Here is a 13,504-nt window from a genome sequence, read left to right as displayed (position 1 = left end):
ATGTTGTCAAACCAAATTTTTTTTTTTCCTTAAGCACTTTGTAAGCAAAGAGCAGTCATTTTTGATATGGTCCATCACTGATTTCTTTTCATATAAGGAAAATTTACACAGATATTTTATTCTAGCTTACATATCAGGAAATGAAACGTTTTTTGGTAAATTCATGTTGTCCTTGTCCATTGCATGTTTTAGGAACAGCTTTAGCTGATCCTTGAAGAAGCATTAATAGCACAGGATCTATTATTGATATGATCCTGGATTCAAATGGAAATACTTGACAGCAACTTGACAGCATTAAGAGGACTTTAGCAGTATGGATTGTGGGTGGTAGCAGCTAAAGAGTAACCCAATGAACAAATGAAACCACTGAAAGGAGTTACTGGGATGGATATCTGGGAGAGAAGAGGAGGAACAACTGCTTCTCTGAAAAAGTCATTCCCCAGCCCCTGCAAAAAGGCAGGAAATTAGGACCAGACAGATTGTGCTGAATGAGAAAACTCATTTGGAACCACAGAAGAATACTGACAAAACTCAGAAAACCTGAGTGGCTAGCAAATTACAAGTCCACACAAAGAATAGTTTCTGGAAAATGAAGTATTTTTTTTCCTTTTTTTTGTACGTTAAATAATTTAGAAATGCATTTACAAATGTTACAGCAATCTTCCTGTGTTAAAACTACTTTTATAATAGACAGAAAAGCCCAAATTTTGTTTTTACTTAGCTTATCATTTTGGGATATACCTTGCACCTTCAAAAAAGGAATGATGCACAATTAACTGATGATGCATGATGATGCATTAATACAAATCTGATCTGATCTGATGATGCATTAATACAAATTATACAGCTCAATCACCTGACTTTGCTCTACTGCACTTAAGAAAATTTCCTATTTTTGCTGCTTCTTGTAGATTTTAAAAATATGTAAACTGTTCTTCAAAAGAATATTGCTAACCACAGGATTTTAGACACAAAACTACAAAACCTCCACTGTTATTAGAATTAAGTTATAAACAGCAAGTTTGTAATGTAGTTCTATGACTAAAATACTGAAATTACAAGACTTCAACTTTAGGAAAAGCTGACATATAAAACAGCTATTTACCTAGGAATCTTACTAGACAAAAGGGAAATGCAAGCATGTCTTGAAACATGAAAGCTGTACAATTTTGAAACAAACCTTGTCCATTAGTTTACTTGCATGAAGACTCAGGCTATTAAAGAATATTTTCTTGCTCAACAAATGCATTTCTTCAATTGTTGTCAACAGTGTGGCTGCACTGTTTCCTACAATACCACTGAAAAAAAAATTTAAATTATTTAACAAATCTAAAGGCAGGACAACATAATAGTCACATACCTAAATATAATTTTAAAAAATATTATTTTCAAAGTTTAAAAATTAGAACAAATAATTGCACAGTTCTCCATAATGGCTGAGAGATAAGCTGACCATAAGAACAAGAATCATCAAGTATGTTATTAAGCAAATATTGAACATAGACTATCAAACTTGCACAAACTTTTTTGTAGAGTACTAAAATTTACTGGATTTTTGCTTTCTTATGTAATAAATCCACTTCTGTTATCAAAAAAAAAATTACATAACAAAAAGGGTTAACAATATTCTATCATACTACCTGTTAGGATAGCATTACTTGTCTCATTTCTTCACTGAGATGCTGGGCATCCCCAAAACTCTAAGAATTCATGCCTTGCTATTCCAAGTGTTAAACTATCACACTTAGCACAGACACCACATAACCCTTAAATGGCACTACAGGATTGTGCTCCTCTCCTCTCCCTCTGGCTATAGGAATTGCACTCTTAAGCCACAAACTCTCAGAGAAAATTCATCGGGTCATAATAGGACGAAACCTCAATCTCTATTTTCAGATTGTAATCTTGTGTTTAATAGATCATTTCTCAAACTGCTTTTCCTTTCATTACTAAGGTGCACCTTCCCTACGCAGAGGAAATTATTCAGCTGGTAGAAGGTATTTCAGTGGTCTTTAAAAATTGCGCTGTTAACAAGACAGAAACCAACAGATAAGACTGCCTACACCCTTCCATTTTAACATCACATTTCAAAGCTTGCACCAAGCTGGGAGGTGCCCAAGAACAACTTATCCCAGTCTGCCCAACATTTGAAGTATTTTCAGACAGAGAAGCTCAACTAGTAATGTTAATGTTTCAAATTCTCAGCAGTTCAGTCCAGGGCTGTGGAGGAAGATTTTTCTCCTACTGCTGTTTCTAACCAACATGAACTACAGCATATGCCACAACATATATATATTAGCAGCTCTGGCTTTTCTCCCGTTTCTGTATTCCTGATGGCCTCTAGGAGCTTGGAAGGTGATCAGTGCATCTTCAACAGTGAGATAAGGGAGTGCATAATTAGGGGAAAAAACGTTATCAGAACACAACTATTCAAAACAAACAAAAAAACCCCACAATAATAACCAAACAAACCAATCCCCAAAAAACCCAAAACCTGAAGAAATTTAAATTAGTAACATTTTTTCAAAGGGGACTTGACTTTGTCACATGAAATGTTGTGCAGAGTTTTTTTGTATTCTATTTAAATCTACACAGAACAATAAAGAGATCGTTACTGTGGCAAATTGATGCTGTACTCCAAAGCAGTTTTGATATGAACTGAGGAATGGTAATGGGTAAACGGTTTCTACTTGATATCACATATGTTTCTTCTTGATGTTATAGTGCAGAGCAACAACTAAGCAACAAAAGTATTCTTCCTAGCAGATTTGTTCTTACATACACAATTAGGGAAAAAAGGCATTTTTAACCTATTTTTTAATTTTGCATACCTGATTGTATGGTGGTAGAACTTGAGCAAATTAGAAATCTTGTACAGTAAAACTGCTCCTGGCTCGGCAACAATCACCTGCTCAATTCTAACCTGTAGCATGAACAAACACAAACGTCCTTCAGGTCACAAATTCTGAAAGCCAGCCTTCTATGACTTTATATGCAATATATCTCTGATTTTTGAAAAATAAATTCAACCAGAAATAAATTTTAAAAGAGACTGTCCAGTTAACGTTACTATTTGGCTTGAACTGAAGTGCTTCGGGGCTGCCAAGCATCTGGGCAGAGAACACAAATGTATATGCACTCTTAAAAAAAAAAAAACTACAAACTCAAAAAGCCTTCCAAAAATCCTACAGTCCCTACAGACTTTGGCTGTTATTGTAAATTTAAAAATAATGACATCATTTGATGGATTAATATACATACTAGAGTCTTCCCCAGCACTGAATAGCAAGAACAGCTGCAATGCTGCTGAATCACCAAACTATAGCAATAGATTTCTAGCATCATGTGGAAATTCAGAACATCAAAATATTAGGTATTTTGCCTAAGAAACAAATTTCACCTGGATGAATAAATTCTTCCCTTAAAGGAGAGTGTATATATCTCTTACCAGTATTTAGTTAGATATATTTATAACTAATAGCTAGCTAAGTTGATCATTTATCTCAATCAGGAGATACTGGTTACACAACAAAATGGTGCTGAGTATCCTTACAGTTGGACAGCTGATGTCTTCTCTCCATGGTACACAGAGTCTTAATCCATTCATAAAAATCTGCCCCAGGGTCAATCTTTGTGCAGTTATGAGGCAGAATAGACAGTGACTTATCCCTGCACTGCTCTCCCACGTGCCTGACTGTGAAAAGGCTACACACAAATCAGCAGCCACCACCCACTCTCCCAAGTTATTTGCTGTTCAATGGAACATGATGCGCTGCAGTCCCTTCTTCTCAGAGCCAGCTGCAGGGAGAACCAACTAAGATTATGTTTGCTCAATCCTTTCAGTTTGCATCTAATTCATAGACCAAAACCAAATAATACTTTTTAACTCTTATTTGCAATACTTAATGCATGAAGTTTATTTCAACACAAAGGTGAACTTTGCTCTTCAAAGTGTTTGTATATACAAAGGTCTATATACAACTAAATGTCTCCAGTGTTACCTAAAAGGTCCTGTGGGCATGAATACAAAGTATATCCTAGTTGTACAGCAAATGAGAATAGGGCAGGCAGGGGAAAAAGACGGAAAACAATACATTGACCAAAAAAAAAAAACAAAGGAGTAACTGAAGGTAAATAAAATAATTAAAAACTGAACAAGACTGAACAGGAAGAAGGAAAAAAAATTAGATTTTAGGGTCATGAGAGAAAAATAAAAATTAAAAAGACAAAGTGGGAAAAGAAGAACTATTGCTTCCCATACAGAAGTCTTCATGGCACTGGAGAACCAAAATTTGCAAGTGACACAACCTAACCTGTTCAGGGAAGCTCTGGACTTAGAGCTCTCACTATTTTTCAGTCCTGTACGTCCTGTTGTTAGCTGACCATAAAAGGCTACCTGCAGTCCACATAGGACATCCAAGACATTTTGTTTTGAACGCATCTTAATGTTATGGAAAAGACAAGGAGTTTAATTTAAATGTTTTTTTTAGGATTCTCCTACCTCCATCTGAAATGAGAGGTCTGTGGTAAGATCTACCACTAGGGAGTATTCAAGAGTCACTTAAGTGCCTAAAACACAAACCAACTATCAGCAAGAAATGTGGGCAGTGTAGACTGCATGTAAGTATAACCCTTCTACAATGTATTGTAGAAAAGACTCCTCCAAACTGAATCTATTACTGTTGTTCCTCTGAACATGGTGGCTTGCAATTATCTAATTACCTTTTCTGCATTATATCAAGGCTCTTCTGCTTGGGGGTTTCTCAGGGGGGATTTTTTCTACCTTTTTTTTTTTTTTCTTTTGCCTGGGGAACAGTAAGTTTCCCCAAGAAAAAGAAAAAAAATTAAAAGCTTTTTAAATAACTCTAAAAAGTTCATACTTTTTACTGGAACGTCTAGAATGGCAGTGAATTAATCTAAATTGCATTCTATTAAAATACAGAATACAATGGAAAGGTCTTTAATTTTTCTTTTAAGATTTTTTTTTTTTTTTACTACCACAGTAACTAACTAACAACAATATTTCAGGGGATTATTTGTAAAGAGACTAGCAGCACGTAAATGTAAAGCGTTTGGCAACTGAAATTAAAGTTACTGTGTACTTAATTATAAAAATCACAAGCACTCAGATCAAGACCAAAACTTCCTCTGACTTACACAGGAGTTTGATTTAATTCCTAATCACTTTGTTGGAATGCACAGAATTACTGAACTCAAACATCAGCATTCAGTATTAACAGAACTGATTCAAGAGCACAGAAAGTTTGGAAATATCTTCCAAAAAAACAGAGCTGTGGTGATTGTGTGTCTATTAAGACAGGTGTCTTCCAACAGATCAAAAACTAAAAGGTTGTGAAGGATGATCATAATTCTGTGGCAACAGGCACAAAACTGAAATACAAGAGATTCTGTCTGAACATCAGGGAACACTTTTTCTTTACTGTGCAGGTAGGTGGCTGAGCACTGGCATATGTTGCCCAGCAAGGCTGTGGAGCCTCCATCCTTGGAAGTATTTAAACGTCACCTGGACACAGTCCTGGGCAACCAGCTCTAGGTGGCCCAGCCTGAGCTGGGAGTTTGGACCAAGTGACCTCCAGATGTCCTTGCTAACCTAAATTCTGTAATTCTGTGACTTTCTAAATGGCACCTTTTTGCATTTTACCCCTCTCCAGACCTTATTAGAAATTCTTCTTATTAGAAATTTAGGTATAGTATCAAGAAACTAGCTGTTCACATTTGAGACTAGTATTTGTCAACTGGATATGGTTGTTATAGCTACAGAATCCTAAGAGAAATTTATTATAATTGTATTTAGACACAGTAGATTTTGCTTTAAAACCACCTGGATTTATACACTGCACAGTCAGGCAATAATTGGTATCAGCTTCATCACCTTGATTACTTCAGTGCTTATGTGAAGCACATACAATAGACAAGTCAGTCAATCACCTGATGGATCATCATTAATGATTTCTATCACATGTGTCCCCTAAATTTACTAAGGCTGTGGTTTGAAAAAAAGACAAGTATAGAAAGATGTGACAAATAAGAAAAACTGAGGTAGCATAAACATGGCAATTAGGAAACAATTTTTCAGAGTGTCTTTAAAACATGAGCTGGATTTCTTAAAACAAGCCCAAGAAAACCAAAACACCAAAGCAAAACAAAACACCCCAAAAAACCCAAAATACAACAGAAAAACAAAAAAACAAAAAAACCCCAAAACAAAACAAACAAAAAAACAAACCCCAAAAGGAACTAGCTTTTCACACAACAAGAGTTGAAATGTTCACTTCCCTCCTGAAGGATATGTTGTGAATATCATCAGTTTATATCAATTTGACATGTTCACGCAAGAGAACAAGCATTGAGATCTATTATATACAAAGAAGTTATGGCTCAGTAAGTCCCCAGTATATTCACAAACAGGCAAGGAAACTATCCTACAGAAGTATGACACAACTGCACAACCTGTACACTCTTCCCTAAGCATAATGATCACTATGAAAAACAGATTAGTAAATTACAATGATTTTTCATTTGACCCACTACAGCTATTCCCATACACTTATCACAAAGCTGTAATTTTATACATCAGCACTCCTCAATATAGGAAAAGTAAACCAAAATCAAGACTCAAATTTAGCATCCTAGTATCTCTCATTATATGACTATTATAAACCAGAAATCTATGAACAAAGGAATCTTTAATTTGATAAAAAGTCCTTCAGAAGTCGACAATCTAATTCTTAACCAAGGGCAGTGAAAATACACTGAAGAGATGGGAGCACAAGTTCTGAAAAAACATGACAGAACAGCTTTTGTATTTAGAGTGCTAAGGAAAACAAAATACTTCACCTTCAGAGGCCTGCAGACACCTTCTGTGATGTGCCCAACTACTTCTTGAATATTTTCTTCCACACCTATAGTTAATGCAAACACATGCTAAGATTATGCAAATGTAACTTCAAGACTATAAAACAAATAAACAAATGTAGGAGGTACTCCTCCATAAAAAGCATTATGAACTGTGTGTTCTTTTCTCCACATGACTAGTTCACACCTCCACCATACTTCCAATCTAACCATTAAGAAATAGCTGCATGGCAAAACAGTCCCGGAGTCATTACCTTTTGCTATGCAATTGCTTCCTAGTGCAACACAGTGCGTGGGAATTTGAGATAGAAACAGCAAGGGGAAGAATAAATGATTTAGCAAGAAGCTATCTCAGTAAGGCTCAATATTAGCACTTCATGAAATTAAACTAGAAAAACACCCAAAAAACAACCAGGCTGGTGAGTCGCTCAAGGAGCAGCAGTACACCCCATTGCGAAAGGCCTGACTGGCAAACACACGTGTCTGTCAGCGCTGATTACTGACGAGCTCGTGGCATTGTTACTAATGAAGTGACATGTGTACCTCCACACTACTGTGTGCTGCAGTGCTGGCAAAAGCTTCCTCCCCAGCAGCAATTGAAACTCATCTTTCACAGAACGATGTACAAAAGAGAATATTGCCCCATCTTATCACAAAACACAAATGAATTGTTGCATGGCAACCAGTGCTGTCATAAATCAATCAAACTGAAAGCAACAGATCTTCAAGCTCTCACTTCAGCAACAACTCAGAACAGATTTATGAAGAAAGCAATACTTTAATTCTAATTTAAAACTTGTCAACAGGAGTTCATCTTGCATGGGACCCATGCAGTGAAAGTAAACAAACTGACTGTGACATGTGACAGAAATCAGGTGACCCAAAGCTATATTTTGCTTATTTCAGACTGAGACAGATTACCTCAGAGAGTAAAAATAATGAAAGATCAGAGATCTGTGCCAATGCCTCTTTACACCAAGTTACACAAAAAGCCATACAAGCAGTAACAACTTAATTCAGTGTGGTGGCTCTAAGAATTTCAACATTCTGAACTGGTAATAAAAATATGCTTACATACTTGAGTATTGATATCAAGGCAAAAAGTAAGATTACAAACCACAGCATGCATGCTCTTTTACGTAATGGCTAGCTCCCAGACAGACCTTAGCAATTTACACATTTTTTAGCAGGAACAGTCACACTTATACTGCTCATCAATGTAACAAGTACCTAGAATGTATTTGCAATAGTGTATCTAGACCAGATTGACTAAAAAACAAGTTGTTTGGTATGAAAATTTTAGCTCAAAAAATATACAAGTTCGAATACCAAAGGACAGGGAATAAAAATTTTGAGATACCACATGCTTGTGCCTTCATATGTATTTTCATGTCCAATTAGAATATCTGGATTCCAAAAGCACTGAAATTTTCCAGCAGAATGGTTTATATAAGTGGTGCAAGTTTGACATAAAAGAATTACAGAATAAACAATTCTCAAAGGTCCAAAATAACTTTTAGAATACAGCTCATAACTGAAGATACGCTTCCAACTCTTTGCTACACCATATATAATTCTTCTCTGAGTATCCTTCTATAAAAGGAGAGATCTTTTTTGTACTTTGTTTAGCTTCTGTTCTCCATCTGTAACTCCACAAAAAATGGGTTTCTACTGCATCTCTTAAAATGCCTGCAATTCTCCATTCCTTGCAAGTGGAAGATTTCTTTATGACTGCGAGGCTTCTGCTAGCTGTAGAATACCTAAACTCTGAAGAGGAAAATCAGATGCTTCATGCTCGCTTCAGCAAAAGACTTAAAACTTTTTGTAATGTGTTTTCAGCACTTAAAATTTTAATAGCATTTTTGGTCAGATTAATCTGAAACAGTTAATTTTTGCAAGCTTAACATTTTAAAACTTTTTAAAAGCCATCCTTGCATGCTCTGCTTTATGGGCTATATAGTTTGGTCACTTTAAAGTAAAAACTGGGATGGAAACGTTTCTCAAAAAAAAGAAGTGCCACACATAAAATTTTTCATCCAGTGGGACCATATGCACCATACAAGTGGTTTTTTTTTTTTTTTTTGGTTGTTTTTTGAGAAGCGAAATTTTTGTACAGCTGTGATTTGCCACACTCTCCACAGTCCTGAAAGTACACAGAGCTTATAGGAGAATTTAAACAGAAATCTGAACTCAGTACAGACACACCTGAAGGAAAATAATAGAAGTGGTTCCATCTGCAAAAAACTACTCAAGCTGAGATTGAAGTGAAAATATCTGACTGACCTAACTTCAGACTGCCAGGTAGGTGTCTTATCTATGGCAGCTGCTTGGGCTCCCTCTATAGGGGAATGAAAAAAACTCCCAGTTTGTGATGAAAGTCTCCAGAAATGCTTACATTAGATTTCAAATTTTGTTAGGAAGCACTGCACGCTGAAGATGCAAATCTCTCTCCTTATCTCTAACTGCAAATAAACAAGATGTCCACTTGTTAAATGGCTACATGAAATTAACTCGGTTTTTACTCTAGCCTGCACAGCCAGATACCTAAAGACTGCACAACAGCACAGAAAATTCAGCTTGAGTTTTTCAGTACCATAGATGCTGTCCTCACTACCAACTCAGGATCTGTGTTTATAAAGAATATATAATCCCTGGGTACTTTGGGGTTGCACTGCCCATAACTGTTTCTTGTTAAATCCAGTGGTATCTTATTAAGTACTGTTTTGTCTTACAGACCTTATCACATCACTATCCTTGTCATCCAAAAAATCTCCCCAAAGAAACAGAGGAAGAGTTACAGACAGCACCTCCCAAGCTCCCAGTTTGTTGCTCCCAGTATGAAAGGAAGAATTCCTCTTTACATTTCTTGAAAACTGCACAACAGTGATAGCAGACCCACTCCTGAAGAGCTTAGAAAAAGATATTTTTCCTTCAGACTAAAATACTGAATCTCTTGTTTATACCAGTCTCTCCAGGAAAAGGTTTTGTCCTGGTGATTTTTTTGTTGAAAATCTCTCCCCCAGATATTTATATTCTCTATATTATCAAGTATCTTGCTCTGTGGCTGAAATGCTCTAAATATATCTCATTCCATGGTCATATCAGCTCAGCCCAACATCCTGTCAGAAGGCCAAAGAACTTCATAGTTAAGCAAAGCACTACACAAAGAAGTGGGAGAATTTCAGAACAAAGTGCTGCAGCAGAAGTCCAGCCCACAGCAGAACAGGACACATTTACATGCTCCATGTAAATGGAGCTTTTCCTGAAGGGCTCCCAGTTACAGCAGAAGCACTGGTCAGTCATCTACAAAGAACTGCCATGTCTTTTTCTCTACCATAAAACCATCATGAGGCTTGCTTTCCTGTCTCCCTGAAATACTGTCAAGCAAGCAGTATTAAATTCACTTCCACAGTACACTGTAACTGTACTTAAAAACCAGCATTCCTCCTGGTTGTGATTTACAACAGTTCCTAAACAGCCTCCTTTTCTCACACCATTAATTAGGAAAGGTAATTAATACTTAACAGCAGTAAGGGAAATCAGAATACATATTCAGTTTAAAACCCAGAGCAGGATTGAGACATAGAATCTGAAGAGCTCACCAGGTTTAAGTTCTCACAATGAGTTTGTTACAATTGAGTACACATGCTTAATTTATCAAAAATATCTTTCTCTGAAACTATGGTGGCAAATCATACTAAAGCTTCTACAGGATAAAAGTCTTTAAAGTATAGGTTCAATCTACTGAAAACAAAGCAAAGGGGCTGAAGACTAAGCATGAGAATCTGCTGTTCTGAATTGAAGGAGAGTTGATATTAAAAAGCTTCACCTATTTGTGAGTGGCCTACATCAACCTCCATAAACCCAGAATGATGTTAAATGGCAGATGAAAATTCCATTTTCCTTGTAGAACAAGGAGACTTACAGAGACAAGGAATTATATTTTTAAAAAATTACTAAACAAAAGAACAAAGGCATAATGAAAATCTTCAACATAGTATGTAATGTTTTCAAAGAGACATGTATTCATATAAATTACAAACAATTTCTGAACTCTCAACTACAGTCTAAAATGTCCCTTTGTAAATTTGATGTATATCTATTATAAGTACAGTAAAATAGAATGCATTTTGAAATACTCTTCTTTTGGTAGAATGCAACCACCAGCTATTCTGAGATTATTTTTAGGAAAATTTAAACTCAGACTTGTAACTGAAGCCCAGCCTAAGAAATTAGTCACATTTTCTTATGTATCATAGACTTACTATCACTTCACAATTTATGTTTTAAAACCAGTGCTACCTTGAATAGTCACAAGCTTTAGCATAGCTTCTAAGTGTTCTTTTTCAGAAGCTGTAGCTTGATGCAACCAGGCCAGCATGTCTCCTACATACCTACAGAAAGACAGAAATTTCTTTGAAAATTAGTGGTTTATGGTGTCAGGAATTCAAAATGCCAAAAAAAAAAAATTATCTCATATATATTATTGTTAGTACTGTACCTCAGAGGATCATGAGAGTGCATTTCAATAGGGCGGGGAGTACCTCCCAGACCTCCTCTAGTAAGAGCATCTATAAAGCCACGGACCACAGCACTCCTTCTAGCTGTCCCAAATTCATCCAACGTGTATCTGTTATGGAAACATGAAAACAGGTTAAAAAACCCAGTCTGCCTTATCACAGTTGATTAGTTCAGCCTCACAGCTGAACATTTACACAACTAAACACTTTTATAATTCTAGAAATTTTGCATCAATGCTTCTATCAATGCAAGGCAGGTGATTGTACCACTCTGCTCTGAGCTGGGGCAGCCTCAACTCAAGTGCTGGGGGCAGTCCTGGGTGCCGCCATATAAACAAGAAGTTTAAGTTGTTAGAGAACAACCTTAACTTGTTAGAGAACAAGAAATTAAGTTTTTAGAGATTGTTCAAAGGAGGGCAACAAGGATGGTGAAGGGCCTTGAGGGGAAGCTGCATGAGAAGTGGCTGAGGTCGCTTGGTCTGTTCAGCCTGGAGGAGACTGAGGGGAGACCTTACTGCAGTTACAACTTCCTCATGAGAGAAAGAGAAGAGACAGGCACTGATCTCTTCTCTGTGGTGACTACTGACAGGACCTGAGGGAATGGCCTGATGTTGTGTCAGGTGAGGTTTAGGTTGGATATTACAAAAAGGTTCTTCACCCAGAGCGTGGCTGGGCACTGGAACAGGCTCCCCAGCAGAACTGATCACAGCATCAAACCTAACAGAGTTCAGGAAGTGTTTGGACAATGCTCTCAGGCACATAGTGTCACTCTTGGAGATGGTGCTTTGCAGGGCCAGGAGCTGGACTTCATGATCCTTGTGGGTCTCTTCCAACTCAGCATACTCTGTGATTTTCTTGACTCTGAACAGATACTAAAGAGAACTCTTCCTTGACCCTCCCATTCCCTTACCCCCCAGAATCAAATACATGAAAACTCAGCTTTTCAATTTTTGTACACATAAGCATCTTTGACAGGTTTGGCACTCCTGTTTGTGTAAGGTCCAGTTGACTGACAGAGGCAGCAACTTATTGCACTGCAACACAAGGCTTCTTCCTTCTAGGCTACTGCATGACTACTAGGGAAAGACATATTCATTTGATAATTGTTCACTGATTTTAATCAGAGCAATCTTAGCTAGATATTTAATGGATAAACAATTACAGCCCAGAATGCATTATCTCAAATGGCTTGCCATTGGTAGAGGAGGTGCCAATAACATACACATGGCTCATTTCTGGAGTGGGCTACCTTTCTGTTGGCACTGAAGTATGAAAGGAAGTGAAGGATGGGAAATGAACACTGCGAACACTCCAGTTATATGTGCAAGTAAGAGAACACTTCTTTTTTTTTTTTTTTTAAACAATTTAAGCATTTTGAACAACACACAAACTATGAAGGAGAGAAAGAAAATACACATTACAGTTTATTTTTCCAATGTAACTGAAAATTGTTAAAGAGTGAGCATGGTGTCACTTACCAATGACACCCAGCAGAGGAATATATATATAAAAAATAATATTAATAAAAAGAATGTTATTCACTGATTTATTTAAGTCTGCATTTAATAAGCACTGCATTCACATTTAATAGAGGTAGAGAATAAAATTTAAAAGAAAATAATAAATGGTTTCAAAAGTGTTTGACATTAAGTTCAATTAGATTTCTACTCTGCTATAAGAAGTCAGGAACCTTCAGTTTTGTCCTTTTTAGTCCTAATTATTATATTAAAGAGTTGAGGAAAGAGCACACTGTAGAATCTGGAAATTTCTGTGGAAGCATCTAACACTGTACTTGTTAGGTTGGAGAGTAAATATCTGCAATTGATAGAAGTCTAACAAAAAAAATCTATAAATTACTATTTACAAAAATTATGCAATTAAAAGTGGAAGAGATCTAGCATCTGACAACTGCCCACTGTCTAGAAGGAGCAGTATTGGAGTGAAAAATCTCAAGCGTCTATAGAAACCAGTCAGCTTTTTCTTTTCCTCTCCAATGAACAGCTATACAATAGATCATTAAATATACAGCAGTGAAACGGATTTTGTGATCATTATTAGTTCTGAAAACAGCATTCAATAATGATAATTTTGTTTTAAAAAGGAAACTA

General features: G+C 36.4%; 1 protein-coding gene across 2 annotated transcripts in view; it reads right to left on the bottom strand.

Annotated features, from left to right (window-relative positions):
- The window catches only part of COG6 (component of oligomeric golgi complex 6), a 55,122-nt gene that overhangs the window by 20,379 nt on the left and 21,239 nt on the right, over positions 1–13,504 (bottom strand). For both annotated transcript variants that reach the window (XM_053935376.1, XM_053935377.1), the window contains exons 9-13: positions 11,378–11,506; positions 11,179–11,270; positions 6,859–6,923; positions 2,832–2,923; positions 1,181–1,298 (exon numbers count right to left, since the gene is read on the bottom strand). In XM_053935376.1, the coding sequence (XP_053791351.1) occupies positions 1,181–1,298; positions 2,832–2,923; positions 6,859–6,923; positions 11,179–11,270; positions 11,378–11,506 (496 nt within the window). The remainder of the gene's footprint in view (positions 1–1,180; positions 1,299–2,831; positions 2,924–6,858; positions 6,924–11,178; positions 11,271–11,377; positions 11,507–13,504) is intronic.

Source organism: Vidua chalybeata, chromosome 2 (assembly GCF_026979565.1).
Source record: "Vidua chalybeata isolate OUT-0048 chromosome 2, bVidCha1 merged haplotype, whole genome shotgun sequence".
Lineage (NCBI taxonomy): Eukaryota > Metazoa > Chordata > Aves > Passeriformes > Viduidae > Vidua > Vidua chalybeata.
The sequence above is the reverse complement of the archived record's forward strand: the minus strand, read 5'-3'. Positions and strand labels throughout refer to the sequence as shown.